General features: G+C 48.8%; 1 protein-coding gene across 4 annotated transcripts in view; it reads left to right on the top strand.

The window, feature by feature from the left end:
- Positions 1–7,919: 7,919 nt before the first annotated feature.
- The window catches only part of UBASH3A (ubiquitin associated and SH3 domain containing A), a 46,738-nt gene continuing 40,496 nt past the window's right edge, over positions 7,920–14,161 (top strand). For all 4 annotated transcript variants that reach the window (XM_032276796.1, XM_032276793.1, XM_032276795.1 and 1 more), the window contains exons 1-3: positions 7,920–8,159; positions 10,366–10,419; positions 11,074–11,260. In XM_032276796.1, the coding sequence (XP_032132687.1) occupies positions 8,047–8,159; positions 10,366–10,419; positions 11,074–11,260 (354 nt within the window). In that variant the 5' untranslated portion in view covers positions 7,920–8,046. The remainder of the gene's footprint in view (positions 8,160–10,365; positions 10,420–11,073; positions 11,261–14,161) is intronic.

Genomic DNA, 14,161 nt, shown 5'->3' with positions numbered 1-14,161 from the left:
CCTTCGCCCACATAACAAAGTGGGGAGTGGCTTTGGACCAATGGCTTGCATCAAAACCCTGGGGCTGTGTTTCCTACGAAAGAATTCCACCTACCGCAAGGCAAAAGAGACCAGAGGCCTTTCCAAGTCGTTCCCTGTAACCCCAAGAGGGCGGAGGAAGTAGGCAAATAGCAGAATGTTCCCAGTTAAACTCCAGTTCCCTCTTCCAGATATCGGGCATGGCTGCTCTGGGAACCTGTTTCCTCCGAGGGCTGAAATCCACAGAGGCTCCAGCAGGCACAGAAACACAGATATCCAGATCATCCGCTTTCATTTCCTTTGGGGCTACCTGTGGTAACATTTGGAATTCCAAAGGAAACCAGCAAGCCATTTGAAACAAACCGTGTTTCACATGGTCGTAGTAAAATCTAAACAAGAGTTTTGTGCCAAAAATGTTTATTTCATTTCTATCGCAAGAATAGCTTCGAAGAATATCTTAGAAAAACAAGAAGGTCATGGTGGGCCATTGTTTGGCTTTCATTCTTGCTGATACCTCTGTTTACTATCAGCATGTAGCAAATTATACAGTTTATCTGTATCAAAAGAATAAGTGGGAAAATGCTTTCTGAAAGATGGAACCAGGGTGAGAACGTTCCCTCCCAGACAGGCTGTGGTTGGCAGCTGTACAACACTGAGAAATGCAGAGAGGCTTCTCTCCGAACACCCATTTTACTCACCGTTTCTGGAGCTGCCATTACTAAAAGCAGAAATAATTTCCTCTTTCATTATAAAAACAAGTGTGATGGTAAGCAGGCCGCCAACAGGTTAGACCAATGGGGGCACATTTTCCCCGAGTCACTCAGCCTTGTCGACTCAATCGTCGTAGCAAATGGCATTATGTGGGCACCCATGTAACCCAATCTGCATGGAGCTATCAGGTAGCCCTGGGCGGTGAGGCTACAGAGACCAGGGAGGGAAAAATGTGGCTGCCCTTTCATTAGTCAGTAAGGTGAGCAAACCTTTTCAGAAACTTTGCCTCAGAGAGTCATTGGAACACACGCGCTCCTTTTACTTGAAAGAACCACTAGGCCCCGTGCAGAGTCAGTGACGGCCGTCAAGAGGCAGGCACACTCTTTGGTGGGGGTTTCTGTCCCTCCCTGTAACCGAGCCCCCAAATTCAATTCTGCACCTGCCCTGCAGACAAAAGACAGGGAGCCTGAAGATGGTCACTGAAGCCAGCACTCCACAAAAGACAGGTCATGTTTCCTTCCTCGGAGGCCTCTGCGTCCTGAGAGGCTTCTGTGTCCCAAGAGGCTTCTACACACAGCCCTGCTTCAAGGGGTTTTAGCAGGTGAGGACAATTCCCTCCTGCTGTGAGGACCATCGTTGAAGGGCTGGATTTACCATTGTGGATGGGGAATCCTGAATCCATGCATTTCTTCAGCAAATATTTAGCAAGCATCTGCCGTGAGTCAGACTCTAGACAGAGAGCAGACAGCAAAAAAGACAAAACGCTCTCGTGGGCCCCAGGTGATAAGCATTAGGGAGAGATGAGGCAGGAGGGGCTGAGAGCCATGGGGGAAGAGTGGTGGCAGGACGGCCTCTAGAGAGAGAGACGTTTCAGCAGGGACCCTGGTGACCAGTGAATTGAGTCTTATGAAATTGCTCCAAGGAGGCGACCACCAACTCCAAAGCCTGGAGACGGGCTGTGCTGGAGTATTTGAGGAACCCCAAGAGGGACCGTGAGCCTAGAGAGCAGGGAACGGGGAGTGCCACGAAGTGAGGCCGGCGGGGCCAATGGCAGATCCCGGGGCCCAGGGGCATGGGGAGGGCTCTGATTTACCTTTGGTGTGCGGAAATCCTCGGGGGATCTGGATGGGGCAAATTCGGATTGACAAGCAGGGCACAGAGTAGGGTAAGACTGAGGGACACAAGGACAGCCACGGGGAGGCTGCATCTCATGGGCCATGAGGGCCATGGCTTGGACCAGGCGCCAGTGGTGCCCACAGTGGGGACTGACTGCCTGAGACTGATTTTGAAGGCAGAATTGGCAGGATGTGCTGACGGCAAGTGCCTGGGAGACGCGTCCCGGCAGTCCATGTTGAAGTCAGCCTCGCCCCCCTCCCGGTGAGTGCCTGCCCACATGCCTGTCAGTGCCCTTTGACTTTGATGTGAGGTCTCCTTCAGGCTCACTTCTCTCTCCTTCGCCTCTTCCCTGGCTACTCTTTCCGGTCCCTGAATGAATGTTTGCCCTCAAAGGCAATGGCAGGAAATTTAACATGCCATCCTTCCCTTGCTTTTCCCTGTGTGTGATAGGAGATGCTCCCGCCTGGAGTAAGCTGTCAGGGGACAGCTTCTGGCATGAGCTTTCACTCCTAAGACCCTGCGGTGCTCAGCAGAGCCATGTGTGTGTGACAGGGGCTTTGTATACATGGATGAGCTGACCCGGGGGAGCAAATCACAACACGTCGACATGCATAGCCAACAACAAGGGCATGTTAGCAAGTGTGTCAGATGTATGTTAAAGGTCAAACCAGCTCCCCGGGGGTAGGAGGGTAAGGCCCCACAAAAATGGCTGGTCTTCCTCGCCATAAAATAACCTCTCAGAGGTTTACCTACAAATCGATTCCATGGAGCTCAAACTAAAATGTTAAAGAATCAGAGAAATAAGCGTATTTGGGGCCTACCATATGACAGTTACGAAGCCAGTGCCGTGAGCAGACTTGGTTTCGGGGCGCGAGCGCCTTTTCCTGTCCTGATGTCTCTCCCAGGAGCCCAGTGAATCTTTAGTAACGATTCGCAAACAGCTTGAGTTACAGGCACATTCTCTTCAGTAAGTGAGGGGGGAAACTGGTAGACTCTTCCCTGTTGGGCTTGGAAGACAACTTTTCAAGTTGTAAAGGAAGAATTAAGCTAGATAAGACATCTCCATTTGGCTTACACAAATAAGATTTTTTTACAAGAGAAATGCATAGAAGCATTTTTCATTTTATTTTATTTTATTTTAGATGCAAGTTTCGCTCTTGCTTCCCAGGCTAGAGTGCAATGGTGTGATCTCGGCTCACTGCAACCTCTGCCTCCCGGGTTCAAATGATTCTCCTGCCTCAGTCTCCCAAGTAGCTGGGATTACAGCCATGTGCCACCATGCCCGGCTAATTTTCTATTTTTAGTAGAGATGGGGTTTCTCCATGTTGGTCAGGTTGGTCTTGCACTCCCAAACTCAGGTGATCCACCTGCCGAGGTGATCCACTTGGCCTCCCAAAGTGCTGGGATTACAGGCATGAGCCATCGTGCCCAGCTGCATTTTTCATTTTAATATGTTATAACCATAACACAATTGCTCAAAACAGCGTTTATTATTTAGAAGAGAAAAATACACCTGAATAGAGACTATATTCACACACAAATCTGTTTTTTCCTTTTGGGTCACAAGCTTCCTCTGTTTGCAGACTTTCAAGTTCAAGATAAATCATTTGATTGTGGAATTATTTCATCATTTGAGTTCCTCAAGGAAAAAAAATACTGAACTTTCAGGATATCATGCTAAGTGAAATAAGCCAGACAGAGAGACACATACTGCAGGATCTCACTTATATGTGGAATCTTTAAAAAAAAAAAAAAAAGTTGAATACATAGAGAATAAAGTGGGGGCTCTGAGGGGAGGGCGTGGGGCCAGGAAATGGAGAGGTGTGGGTCAAAAGGTGTAAAGTGGCAGATGTGTAGGGTGAAGAAGTCCAGAGATGGAAGGTACAACTGACAACCAGAGGTATAATGTCCTACTGAATACTGAAAATTTGCCACTAGCAGATTTCAGTTTCTGTTACCATTAAAAAAAGTAAAAAAGTAACAATGCAAGATGAAGATATGTTAGTTTGCTTAATGATGGCACTCACTTCACTAAGTATAAATATATCAAAACATCACATTGTACACCTTAAATATGTACAGTGAAAAGAATATTATTTAAAAACCAGGCCAGGCGTGGTGGCTCACACCTGTAATCCCAGCCCTTCGGGAGGCCGAGGCGGGTGGATCACCTGAGGTCAGGAGTTTGAGACCAGCCTGGCTGACATGGAGAAACCCTGTCTCTACTAAAAATACAAAAATTAGCCAGGCATGGTGGTGGGCACCTGTAGTCCCAGCTACTCAGGAGACTGAGGCAGGATAATCGCTTGAACCCAGGAGGCGGAGGTTGCAGTGAGCCAAGATGATGCCACTGCCCTCCAGCCTGGGTGACAGAGTAAGAGTCTGCCTCAAAAAGATAAAAATAAAAATATATAGATAAATAAATATCATAACATGCTCACATTTAATGGTGAAATATTGAGACCTTGTCCTCTGAGATGGAGAGTTATACAAGAAGGTGCACTAGTACCACATCTGTTTGACATTTGACTTGGGGTCCAAACCAGTGCAATAAAACCCAAAAAAATAATAGAGCTGCCATGAACATTCGTAGACCAGTCTTTGTGTGGACACACATTTTCATGTATGTTTACCTTTATAAGAAACCATCCAAATGCTCCCCAAAGTGGTCAGACAGTTACGCATTCCCACCAACACTGTGTGAGAGTTCTCATTATTCCCCAGCCTTGTCTAAACCTGGTATTGTCAGTCTTTTCCATTTTAGCTCTTTAGTGGGTGTGTTGTGGAATCACGCTGTGGTTTTAATTTGCATTTCCCTGATGACTAATGATGTTGGCACCTTGTCACGTCTATGTCTGTATCTTCTTTTTGCAAGTAACGTTTTCGATATTTTGCCCATTCTTAAACTAGAAGCTTGTTTTTTTTATTATAAGTATCTATAAAATATTCTGTATATTCTAGATACAAGTCCTTTGTCAGGTATACATATAGTGATACTTCCTCCCAGTCTGTGATTGGCTTTTTAATATTCTTTACAGTGTCTTTCAAAGAGCAGAAGTTTTCAACTTTGGTGAAGTCCAGCTCATCTTTTTTTTCTTTTATTGGCTTATTCATTTTATGTCCTAAGAAAGCTTTGTAAACTCCAACATAGCAAACATTTTTTTTCTAGGTTTTCTTAAGAAGTTTTATAGTTTTAGCTTTTATATTTTGAGTTAATTTTTTTAACAAGTAATATAAATTTAATTAAAAGATGTGGACACTAAAAATGAATTGGAATCCAGCATCTGACACTGATTAACATATTTAGCAGATTAGACGAGACCTAAATTTCTGTAAACAACATTGAAAATCAGAATTTTTTTAATTTTTTTTTTTTTTTTAATAAAGACGGGGTTTCACCATGTTGGTCAGGCCGGTCTTGAACTCCTGACCTCAGGTGATCCGCCTGCCTTGGCCTTTGAGTTAATTTTTGTATATAATGTGAGGTAAGGGTTGGGGTTCATTTTTTCCCATATCAATATGCAGTTTTCCTAGCATCAATTTTTTTTTTTTTCCTGAGACAGGGTTCTGTCACCCAGGCTGGAGTGCAGTAATGCAATCACAGCTCACTGCAGCCTCGATTTCTTGGGCTTAAGCCATCATCACACCTTGGCCCTCTGAGTAGCTGGAACTACAGGCATATGCCACGATACCCTTTTTTTTTTTTTGTCTGAGACAGAGCCTCACTCTGCTGCCCTGGCTGGGCCCAAGTGGCCCTTTCATCTTAGCCTCCCAAAGTGCTGAGATTACAGGCACTAGCCCCTAGCACCATTTATCAAAAGCATTATCCTTTCCCCCACTGAATTTCATTGACAGCCTTGTTGAAACTCAGTTGATGGTAGGCGTGAATCTTTTTGCACTACCCAATGACACACTATGACATACTATGGCAACTTGATTTGTAAATGTTCATGAAAAAGCAAAGGACAAAATCAGAGGGTTTAACATTGTAGTAATTAAAACAGTGTAGAATGGGCACAAAAATGGACAAATCAAACAAGAGAGCATAACAGAAAAAACTAATCCATATACAGTCACTTGATTTATAGTAACCCTCCTACTGCAATTCACTGGGCAAAGGATGGCCGTTTCAATGGGGAAGTAGATGAAAGTTTACCCCTACCTCACACCATACACAGAATGAATTCAAATAGATCATAGAGCTAAATACAAATGTCAAAAGTAGCACAACTTCTATAACAAAGCATAGATTATCTTCATCAATGTTGGATTAACAACAATCTCTTGAACAGGATGTAGAAAACTCTAACCAGAGTTCCTACAAATTGATAAGAAAAAGCAAACAACCTAGTGAAAAAAAAAAAAAGAGCAGAAAATCTGAACAGGAACTTCCCCAGAGAGGATATTCAAACGGGCAATAAGCCTGTGAAATGGTGCTCAATATCATTATCCCTCAGGGAAATGCAAATGGGAACCATAGGTAGGTACTACTACACACCACCACCCCCTAGAGGGGCTAAAATTAGGGACTGATAATATTAAGTGTGAATGAGGATGTAGAAATTTTTACAACTGCTTGGCAGTTTCTAATGGAGTTTCACATGCTCTGTGATCCAACAAACCCATTTCTAGATGCACAGATGCACACCTAACAGAAATGCACGTGCAGTACACTCAAAGACACATATAAGAATGTCCTCAGCAGCATTAGTTACAATAGCAAAACAACTGAAAACCTCCCAAATGCACATCAACAGAAATATGGATGAATTAATTATGGTATATTTATTTTATTTTATTTATTATTTATTTCTTTTTGAGTTGGAGTCCTGCTGTGACCCAGGCTGGAATGCAGTGGTGCAATCTTCACTCACTGCAACCTCCACCTCCCAGGTTCAAGTGATTCTCCTGCCTCAGCCTCTCGAGTAGCTGGGATTACAGGTGCCCACCAGCATGCCCAGCTAACTTTTGTATTTTTTAGTAGAGACGGGTTTCACCATGTTGGCCAGGCTGGTCTCAAACTCCTGACGTCAGGTGATCCACCCACCTTGGCCTTTAAAAGTGCTGGGATTACAGGCATGAGCCACTGCACCTTGCCAGTATATTTTGTAATCAAATACTACACAGCTGTAACAGTGAACTAACTGTGGCTACAAGCAATAATGTAGATAAATTTTACAGACATAATTTGAGGCAAAAGAAACCAGATGTGATATAGAATATGCTATATGGTTCTATTTATGAGGCTCAACAGCAGGCACAATTCATATACAAGCAATATAGCAGTTTCCTTCATGGGGGAGGGAGGAGCTAACTGGAGGAGGCTGGGCAAGAGGCAGGGGTGCATCTGAGATCCTGAGAATGTTCCAGAGCAGGCTTTCTCCACCTTGGCACTACTGACATTTTGTTGGGGAGGCCTTCCTGGCACTGTGGCATTCCCAGCCTCTACCCACTAGTGCCAGTACCACAATGTCTACCCCCACCACCACTGCCCCCACCCACAGTATGGAAAATCAAAAATGTCTCCAGATATGCCAAATGTCCCTTTGGGTGGAGGACCCACAATATTCCCCTAGTTGCACAGTTTTATTTTGGGTCCTGGGGGAATTACGGGTGTGGGCTCCTTTATGGAAATTCCTTGATCTGTACACATATGATTCATCAGCTTTTCTGTACACATGTTAAGCTTTTAAAGTTTTTAAAATAAGAAAACAAGTCAACGAATGTCTGAAAGAACCAGCAAGTTTTCCAGCAATCCCAGAGAGAGTAGATAGAGGGGGGTTTAATGTCTTGTTCGCAGACAAGGAGACTGGGATCCAGGGTGGTTCAGAGCAGGTGGCCGGCAGGGTCCAGGAGACAGCTCACTCCCTGACTCCTACTCCCACCTCCTTCCCCTGCTCTCATGCATTCTTGCTCCCAAACACTGACCAAGTCCCCATTGAGGTTGGTCCGTTGCAGGGGCTCGGCTGGACCTTTAGACTCATGGTGGAAACAGTTCGTTTTGGTGGACACTGCACTCAGCACCCTGCAAGCAGAATTCTGAAAACCAGTATCTCATGCAAACAGGATATCAGCTTTTGTCAGAAAGATCAAAAAGGGCTTGAGGTTTTTCTTCGCAGCCTCAGCCTTGCCTCTCCCCCTCTCACTTTATCTCCTCGTTTCTGTGTGCAGGCGAGCTTCTTGGCCTACGGGCAGGAAGAGATGGCAGCGGGGGAGACGCAGCTCTACGCCAAGGTCTCCAACAAGCTCAAGGGCCGCAGCACCCCCTTGCTCCTGGAGCCCCTCCTGGCCATGGGCTTCCCGGTGCACACCTCGTGAGTACTGCCCAGAGACCCTGGGGCCCAGCCAATGGGGCTGGAGCCAGACCCTGCTGCAGCCCCTGACATGGAGCTGCAGGGGCGCAGGGCACGGCCTCCTGTCAAAGCCGTGTACCTTGTGGGGTGACACCCTGGCTCTTCAGAAGCCTCTCTTCTGCTTGTTGTAAAGGACATGATCTTGACCAAGCTTGTCCAACCCACGTGTGGCCCAGGACGGCTTTGAATGCTGTCCAACACAAATTGGTAAACTTTCTTAAAACGTTATGAGATTCGTGTTTGTTTGTTTGTTTTTAGCTCATTAGCTATCCTTAGTGTCAGTGTGTTTTATGTCTGGGCCAAGACAATTCTTCTTCCAGTGGGGGCCAGGGAGGCAAAGATTGGAAACCCCTGATATTCTTGACCTTTGAATCACTAGCTCTGCTGGCTGATGCCAGGGGGATCCTGAAATTGTGGAAATCAGAAGCCATGTGTTACTCCAGGTGCCTCATTGTGGGGGCTTGGGGGAACTCGGGGCCTGGCTGTAATCTCTGTGTGCAGCTCAGTGACTCTGAAGGTGGTATTTCAAGGTGTTCAAACTCTAGTGTGAAAGACCCCAAAGCCCGCTGAGTCTCTAACATTGGGACCAACTGTCAGCAGGACTGTGCTGCCACACTGCCCAGGGAGAGCCACTTGTCCTCAGGGAGAATCCCTTGAGTGTCCGATAATGAAACAAATGGGTCGGAAGCTGCAGACGCAGTGCGAGCGCACCCCTGTGGGAAGGGTCTGTGTGTGGGAGAGTTTAGCCTTCAGAGTCACCCCTCTCGAAGAAGGAGGAGATTCAGCCAACACTGGGTTTTTCAGCTTTCGCGGCAAACCAGCGCCTTCGATCGGGCCCATTCATTTTTCACGCGGAAATATGAATCCGAAACACACTTGAGGTGACTTTGGGTTGGAGAAGGAGCTAAACTTTCCTTCCACACTGTCACAAAAGCTTGGCCAAATTGGGTAAAGCAACTTTGAAGCTAGATAAAGCCTTCTTCTCCCCAAATCAGGGCTTGGTTGTCACGGTTATGTTCAAGCTAATCCAGGCCTCTGAACAGGGAACGCGTTCAGGCGTGGGGAGGGCGACCGCCGAGCACCGTTCAGGCAGTGAGTACAAGGCAGGTTTCACCCTCTGCTCGCCACCCAGTGCAGGCAGGACCCTGGGCCCAGACAGTGCGTTGGCGGTGGGGCTGGGGCTTGAACCAGCCCTCTTTGCCTTTGAAGGAGTCCACGTTGTATTTTGCTGTTGAACCTGTAGCATGGACTCCTACTCAAAATCCCTTCTGGTTTAAACATTAAACACATGTTGGGGGAAGAGAAAGGTGTGAATTTTCTCACATCAGAGCACCTCCGAGTAAGGCCCCGTCCCGAGACCCCCCTGTTCAAACCTCTCCAGGTGGCCACAGCCTGTCGGCACCCACCCAAATAGCAACAGCGGGCAACATGTGGTGGGTGCCTCATGGACACCCGCTGTTTCCCGTCGGCAGTCCTGATAAATTGCCTAAGCTACATTCCATTGTTTCATTTGGTCCAGTTCAGCCAAATTCAATGTGATGTACCTACGTCCTGGTTACCATGATGAGTAGGACACAGCCCTGCATTCAGGGAGCTCTTGGTCTAGCAGGGAGAGCCGTGGGAGCGAAGGACCATGAGAGCCGTGACAGGTGGCTGCCCGGTGCTTTGGGAAGGGCTGTTCCCCAGCGTGGGACACGTGTGGGAGCTGAGCCTGAGGATCAGGCCATTTCGCTAAGGGATGTTGGGGTGAAGGAAGCGTTTGTCAGGGAAGCATGTGTCCAAGCGGGGACACACTCCACCAAAGCTGCCTCCAGGATCCACAAGGTGGGTCCATTTGCTCTAGCTAGCAGGGAGGGGCAGGCCAAGGAGAGGGATTGCAGGAGAGGGCAGAGATCAGGTCCTCAGCACCAAGACCCCGTGCCAAGGGCCAGAGCAGTTAGCCAGGGAAGGAAAGTGAGGGGGGGATGTGAGCTGGTCAGCACTGTCCAAAGCCATGATGGTGGCACTCGGGGACAGGGACCTCTGGGCACATGCCCGCTGGAAGTTCAGCGTCAGGCCCTCTTCAGAGCACACCCCAAATATCCAGGAGTGCAAGGCTACCCTGTGCCTCTGACCCTTTCCCTGAGAATGGCGGTGTGACTCTGTGCCTGTGTCTGCTCTTCTGCAGGCTGAAAGCGCTGGCAGCCACAGGCAGGAAGACGGCAGAAGAGGCCTTGGCCTGGTGAGTGCGGCTGCTCCTGTAGACCTGGGGGCATCTGGGCTGAACATCCTGTGCTCGAGGGCCCCCTCCCAACAGGGCGGACACCAGGAAAAGCCTGGTGCCTCTGGGTGGGATGGGGCCACCGCGGAAGTGAACCAAAGTAACCTCCCTGCTACTCACAGGGCACCGGGAGGGGGCGAGGCTCCATCTTAAAAATAAAATAACTAACTGAATCAAAAGAAACGTAGTAGCTATCTAAATTTTGTCTAGTTTTTGGTTTGGGTTTTTATATGTAACTTGAAGCTTGAGGTAAAGCTTGTGGAAACAAAATGTTTCCACACCATCCAAGAGACGCTGGGGCCCCAGATGATCTGAAGGCCAGGTATCAGGTCTTGCTGCCAGCTTTCTTTCATCTTTTCCACGTGTGAGTTTGGAATGAGACTCAGGTGGGTCTGAGGACAGGATGGACACGGACCAGGTCTGTCCCACACGCAGCTCCACTGCAGGTGCCTCCGCCAATAGGTTGGCACGGGGATTCATTTATGTCATGAGCATATATTCTGTGTTCGGTGCACCCTATAATTCTGCTTTGCTGTTATTGCTGTTGTGTGTCCTCGAAGGGGAGAAACCTTCTCGTTGTGGCGGTGGGTGAAGCCGGCTTGCTCTCTGTTGCAGGTTGCATGGTCATTGCAATGACCCTTCCCTAGACGACCCCATCCCCCAGGAGTATGCCCTTTTCCTCTGTCCAACGGGGCCCCTGCTGGAAAAACTTCAAGAGTTCTGGAGAGAGAGCAAGCGCCAGTGTGCAAAGAACAGAGCTCATGAGGTCTTCCCACATGTGACACTCTGTGACTTCTTTACGGTGAGTCAGCCCAGTGTGCCTTCAAGGCTCTCCATCACTGCAGCTGGAGGCATTTTTTCTGTGATAACTAGGCCATGACGGGACAAAGGTGACTCGTTTAAGTGGGATTGTCCAGAATTGCATCATTACCTGGCATCTTCATGTGAGCTGTGCTTTATTTTCCTCTTTGCTTTCATCTGGTCAACTCCTATTCATCCCTCAGAACACAGCTCATTTATCCCCTTCCTTTTTTGAGTCTTCTCCAGCACCCCAGGCAAAAGGAGTTGCTGCCCATTCCTTGTTCACGTGTCTAGTGGCACCTGCGTATTATATGGGCCATGTGTCTGGTCCAGCACTGCATCCCTCACGAGACTGGGTCCCTCAAGGGAGGGCAGATGCTTCACTGATATTTGCACCCCAGAAACTAGCACAGTCCCTAAAACAGAGTTGGTGCTTCCAAAATGCGTGATAAGTTAACTGGAGAACAGGTGATGGTTGGCTACTCCCAGATGCAGAACTTTCCCTGTCTCAGGGACCAGCCCTGCTATTCAGAAAAAAATGGCCCAGTGGGTAGCTCCACGGGGGCACAAAATGACCCAGGGGACAGCTCCACAGGGCACTGGGAAGGCGAGAAGGATGCAGGGGCTGCTCAAGAGAAAAGAAGGAGAAGGTGGGGACAGACAGCCACGGCCTCCTCAGCTCCACCAGAGGGCCCCGGGAAGGGCACACCCACTTCCGATACCCTGGCCTGACCCCAACTCTGTTGTTGGCAAACTGATTGGTTCCACCCATTTCAAGGGATTCCATCAGGGCCCAAGGAACCCTCCATTCCAACACCAGGCTCCTCCGTGCTGGATGGAAAGGGGGAACGCAAATCTCTGCAGGGAAAAGATTTCTGGAAGATGTCCCAGGAGAAGCAGCACCCTCCAAAGCCTCCAGCCACCGCCCTGGATTGCCTGAGACTTTCAGGGATTCCCAGAACACAGGACTAAGCCTGGGAAAGCCCCAGGCAAATCAAGAGACTTTTCACCCTACATAGACATCTATGGCATCTGTGACAAGTAGGCTTCCTTCTGGGTCACCCTCTGGAGCAAATGGGACAAGGCAAGGCAGCCCATGCCATGTGACACAGCTCAGAAATCAGAGTCGGCCTTGGCCCCCGGCTCCTTCCCCAACCCCCTGAGGCACAGCACACACACACGCACACACACAGAGACAGAGACACACACATAGCTCACACACATAGACACATACACACATATACATGCACACAGACATACATAGATACAGATACACAGACACACACAGATAGACACAGAGGCGTATACATGGCACATACAGATATAACATATACATGCATACAGACACATACACACACACAGACACACAAACATACAGATATAAATGCATACATGCACGCAGACATACACAGACACACATACAAGCACATAGATACACATGCACACAAATACACACAGATATACACACACAGGAATGCACAAATACATGCACATAGACACAGACGCACACAGAGAGGCACAGATACACATACACAGAGACACACCTAGATACACACACATGCACAAACATAGACACACACATCCATGCACAGACATAGACATATGCACACACAGAGACATACATAAGCACCACATGCACATATATGCACACAGATAAACATGCATACACACAGGCACACATAGACATACACAGACACACACGGACACACATATAGACATACACAGACACACACAGACGCACATATAGACATACATAGACACACACAGACAACACACATAGACACACACAGACACACGCAGACACACGGATAGACATGTGCAGACACACACACACACCCCGCTCTGTTGTCAGCTCCTCCCAGTCCCCTTCCCCAGGTCTGGCCTAGTCGTGGTTAGTGCAGCTCCCCTCGCAGGCAGGAGAGCGTGGCAGAGACTTGCTGTATACCTTCCATGCTGCAAAATGAAAACACCAACCTTTTGAAGTGTGATATTGATCACGGCTACGTTTATAACATGACTATTCTTGAAAATTATGTATCTGAGGCCACGAAACACAATGTGAGACGGACTCCAGAATGGACATGCGTTCACTGTGTGGTTTTGTGCTGCGTGCCACTGAGGGCTGCAGAGAAAACAGGACGAATGTCAGGCAGGCCTGTCCACGGGGCGCTGGAAACCGCATTCAGCAATGGGATCGGGCCTCATACTTGGGCATGTCGAAAGCACTATGGGAAATTCCAAGGTGAGCCCGGTGCTGGGAAGATAAGGGATCAGACCATCTCCCACCAGGAGGTCGTGGTGTCTGGGTTTCCCCTGTGGTCCCACATGGCCAGTGGCACTGGAAAGGTTGTCAAGCCCAGGAAGTGGCCTGGCCAGGGCGGCGGGCAACACCAGGCCCAGATGCCAGGAAACACTGCGTCTGGCTGGAGGTGAGGGTGGGAGCCCCATGGGCAAGGCTGTCAGACCAGCACCCGTCAGGCTCGGTGGGCAGGCTGAGCCCTGGCAAGGGATTCTCCAGGTGACAGAGAACCTGCAGCTTCAGGAGCGGGAGCCGCAGGGACTCTCAAAAAGAGAGTCCCACAGCCACACAAGGGGCATCAGGGAGGCCGGGCCAGGGGCTATGCAGGCTAGGGTCCTCCAGGGAGCAGACCCCAAGGCAGCATTCCAAGTGCAGGAAACACACAGGGGAGAGACTGCTGGTGAAGGCAAAAGAGGAGAAGGGGAGGGTTGGAGGTGGGGCAGAGCCTTGGTGCCTTGGAGGAGTCCCCTGTGGAACCCGGCTCAGCGCTCAGCAGTGGAGGAGAGGGCGGCCCTGCAGCTCTCTGCAAGACTCCAAGGCTGCCCAGGCACTGCTCAGAACCTGCTTAGTCCCCCTCCACTGCTCAGTCCCCCCTCCACTGCT

This window comes from Sapajus apella, unplaced genomic scaffold (genome assembly GCF_009761245.1).
Source record: "Sapajus apella isolate SASKATOON/1434 unplaced genomic scaffold, GSC_monkey_1.0 scaffold8, whole genome shotgun sequence".
In the NCBI taxonomy this organism is placed as follows: Eukaryota; Metazoa; Chordata; class Mammalia; order Primates; family Cebidae; genus Sapajus; species Sapajus apella.
The sequence above is the reverse complement of the archived record's forward strand: the minus strand, read 5'-3'. Positions and strand labels throughout refer to the sequence as shown.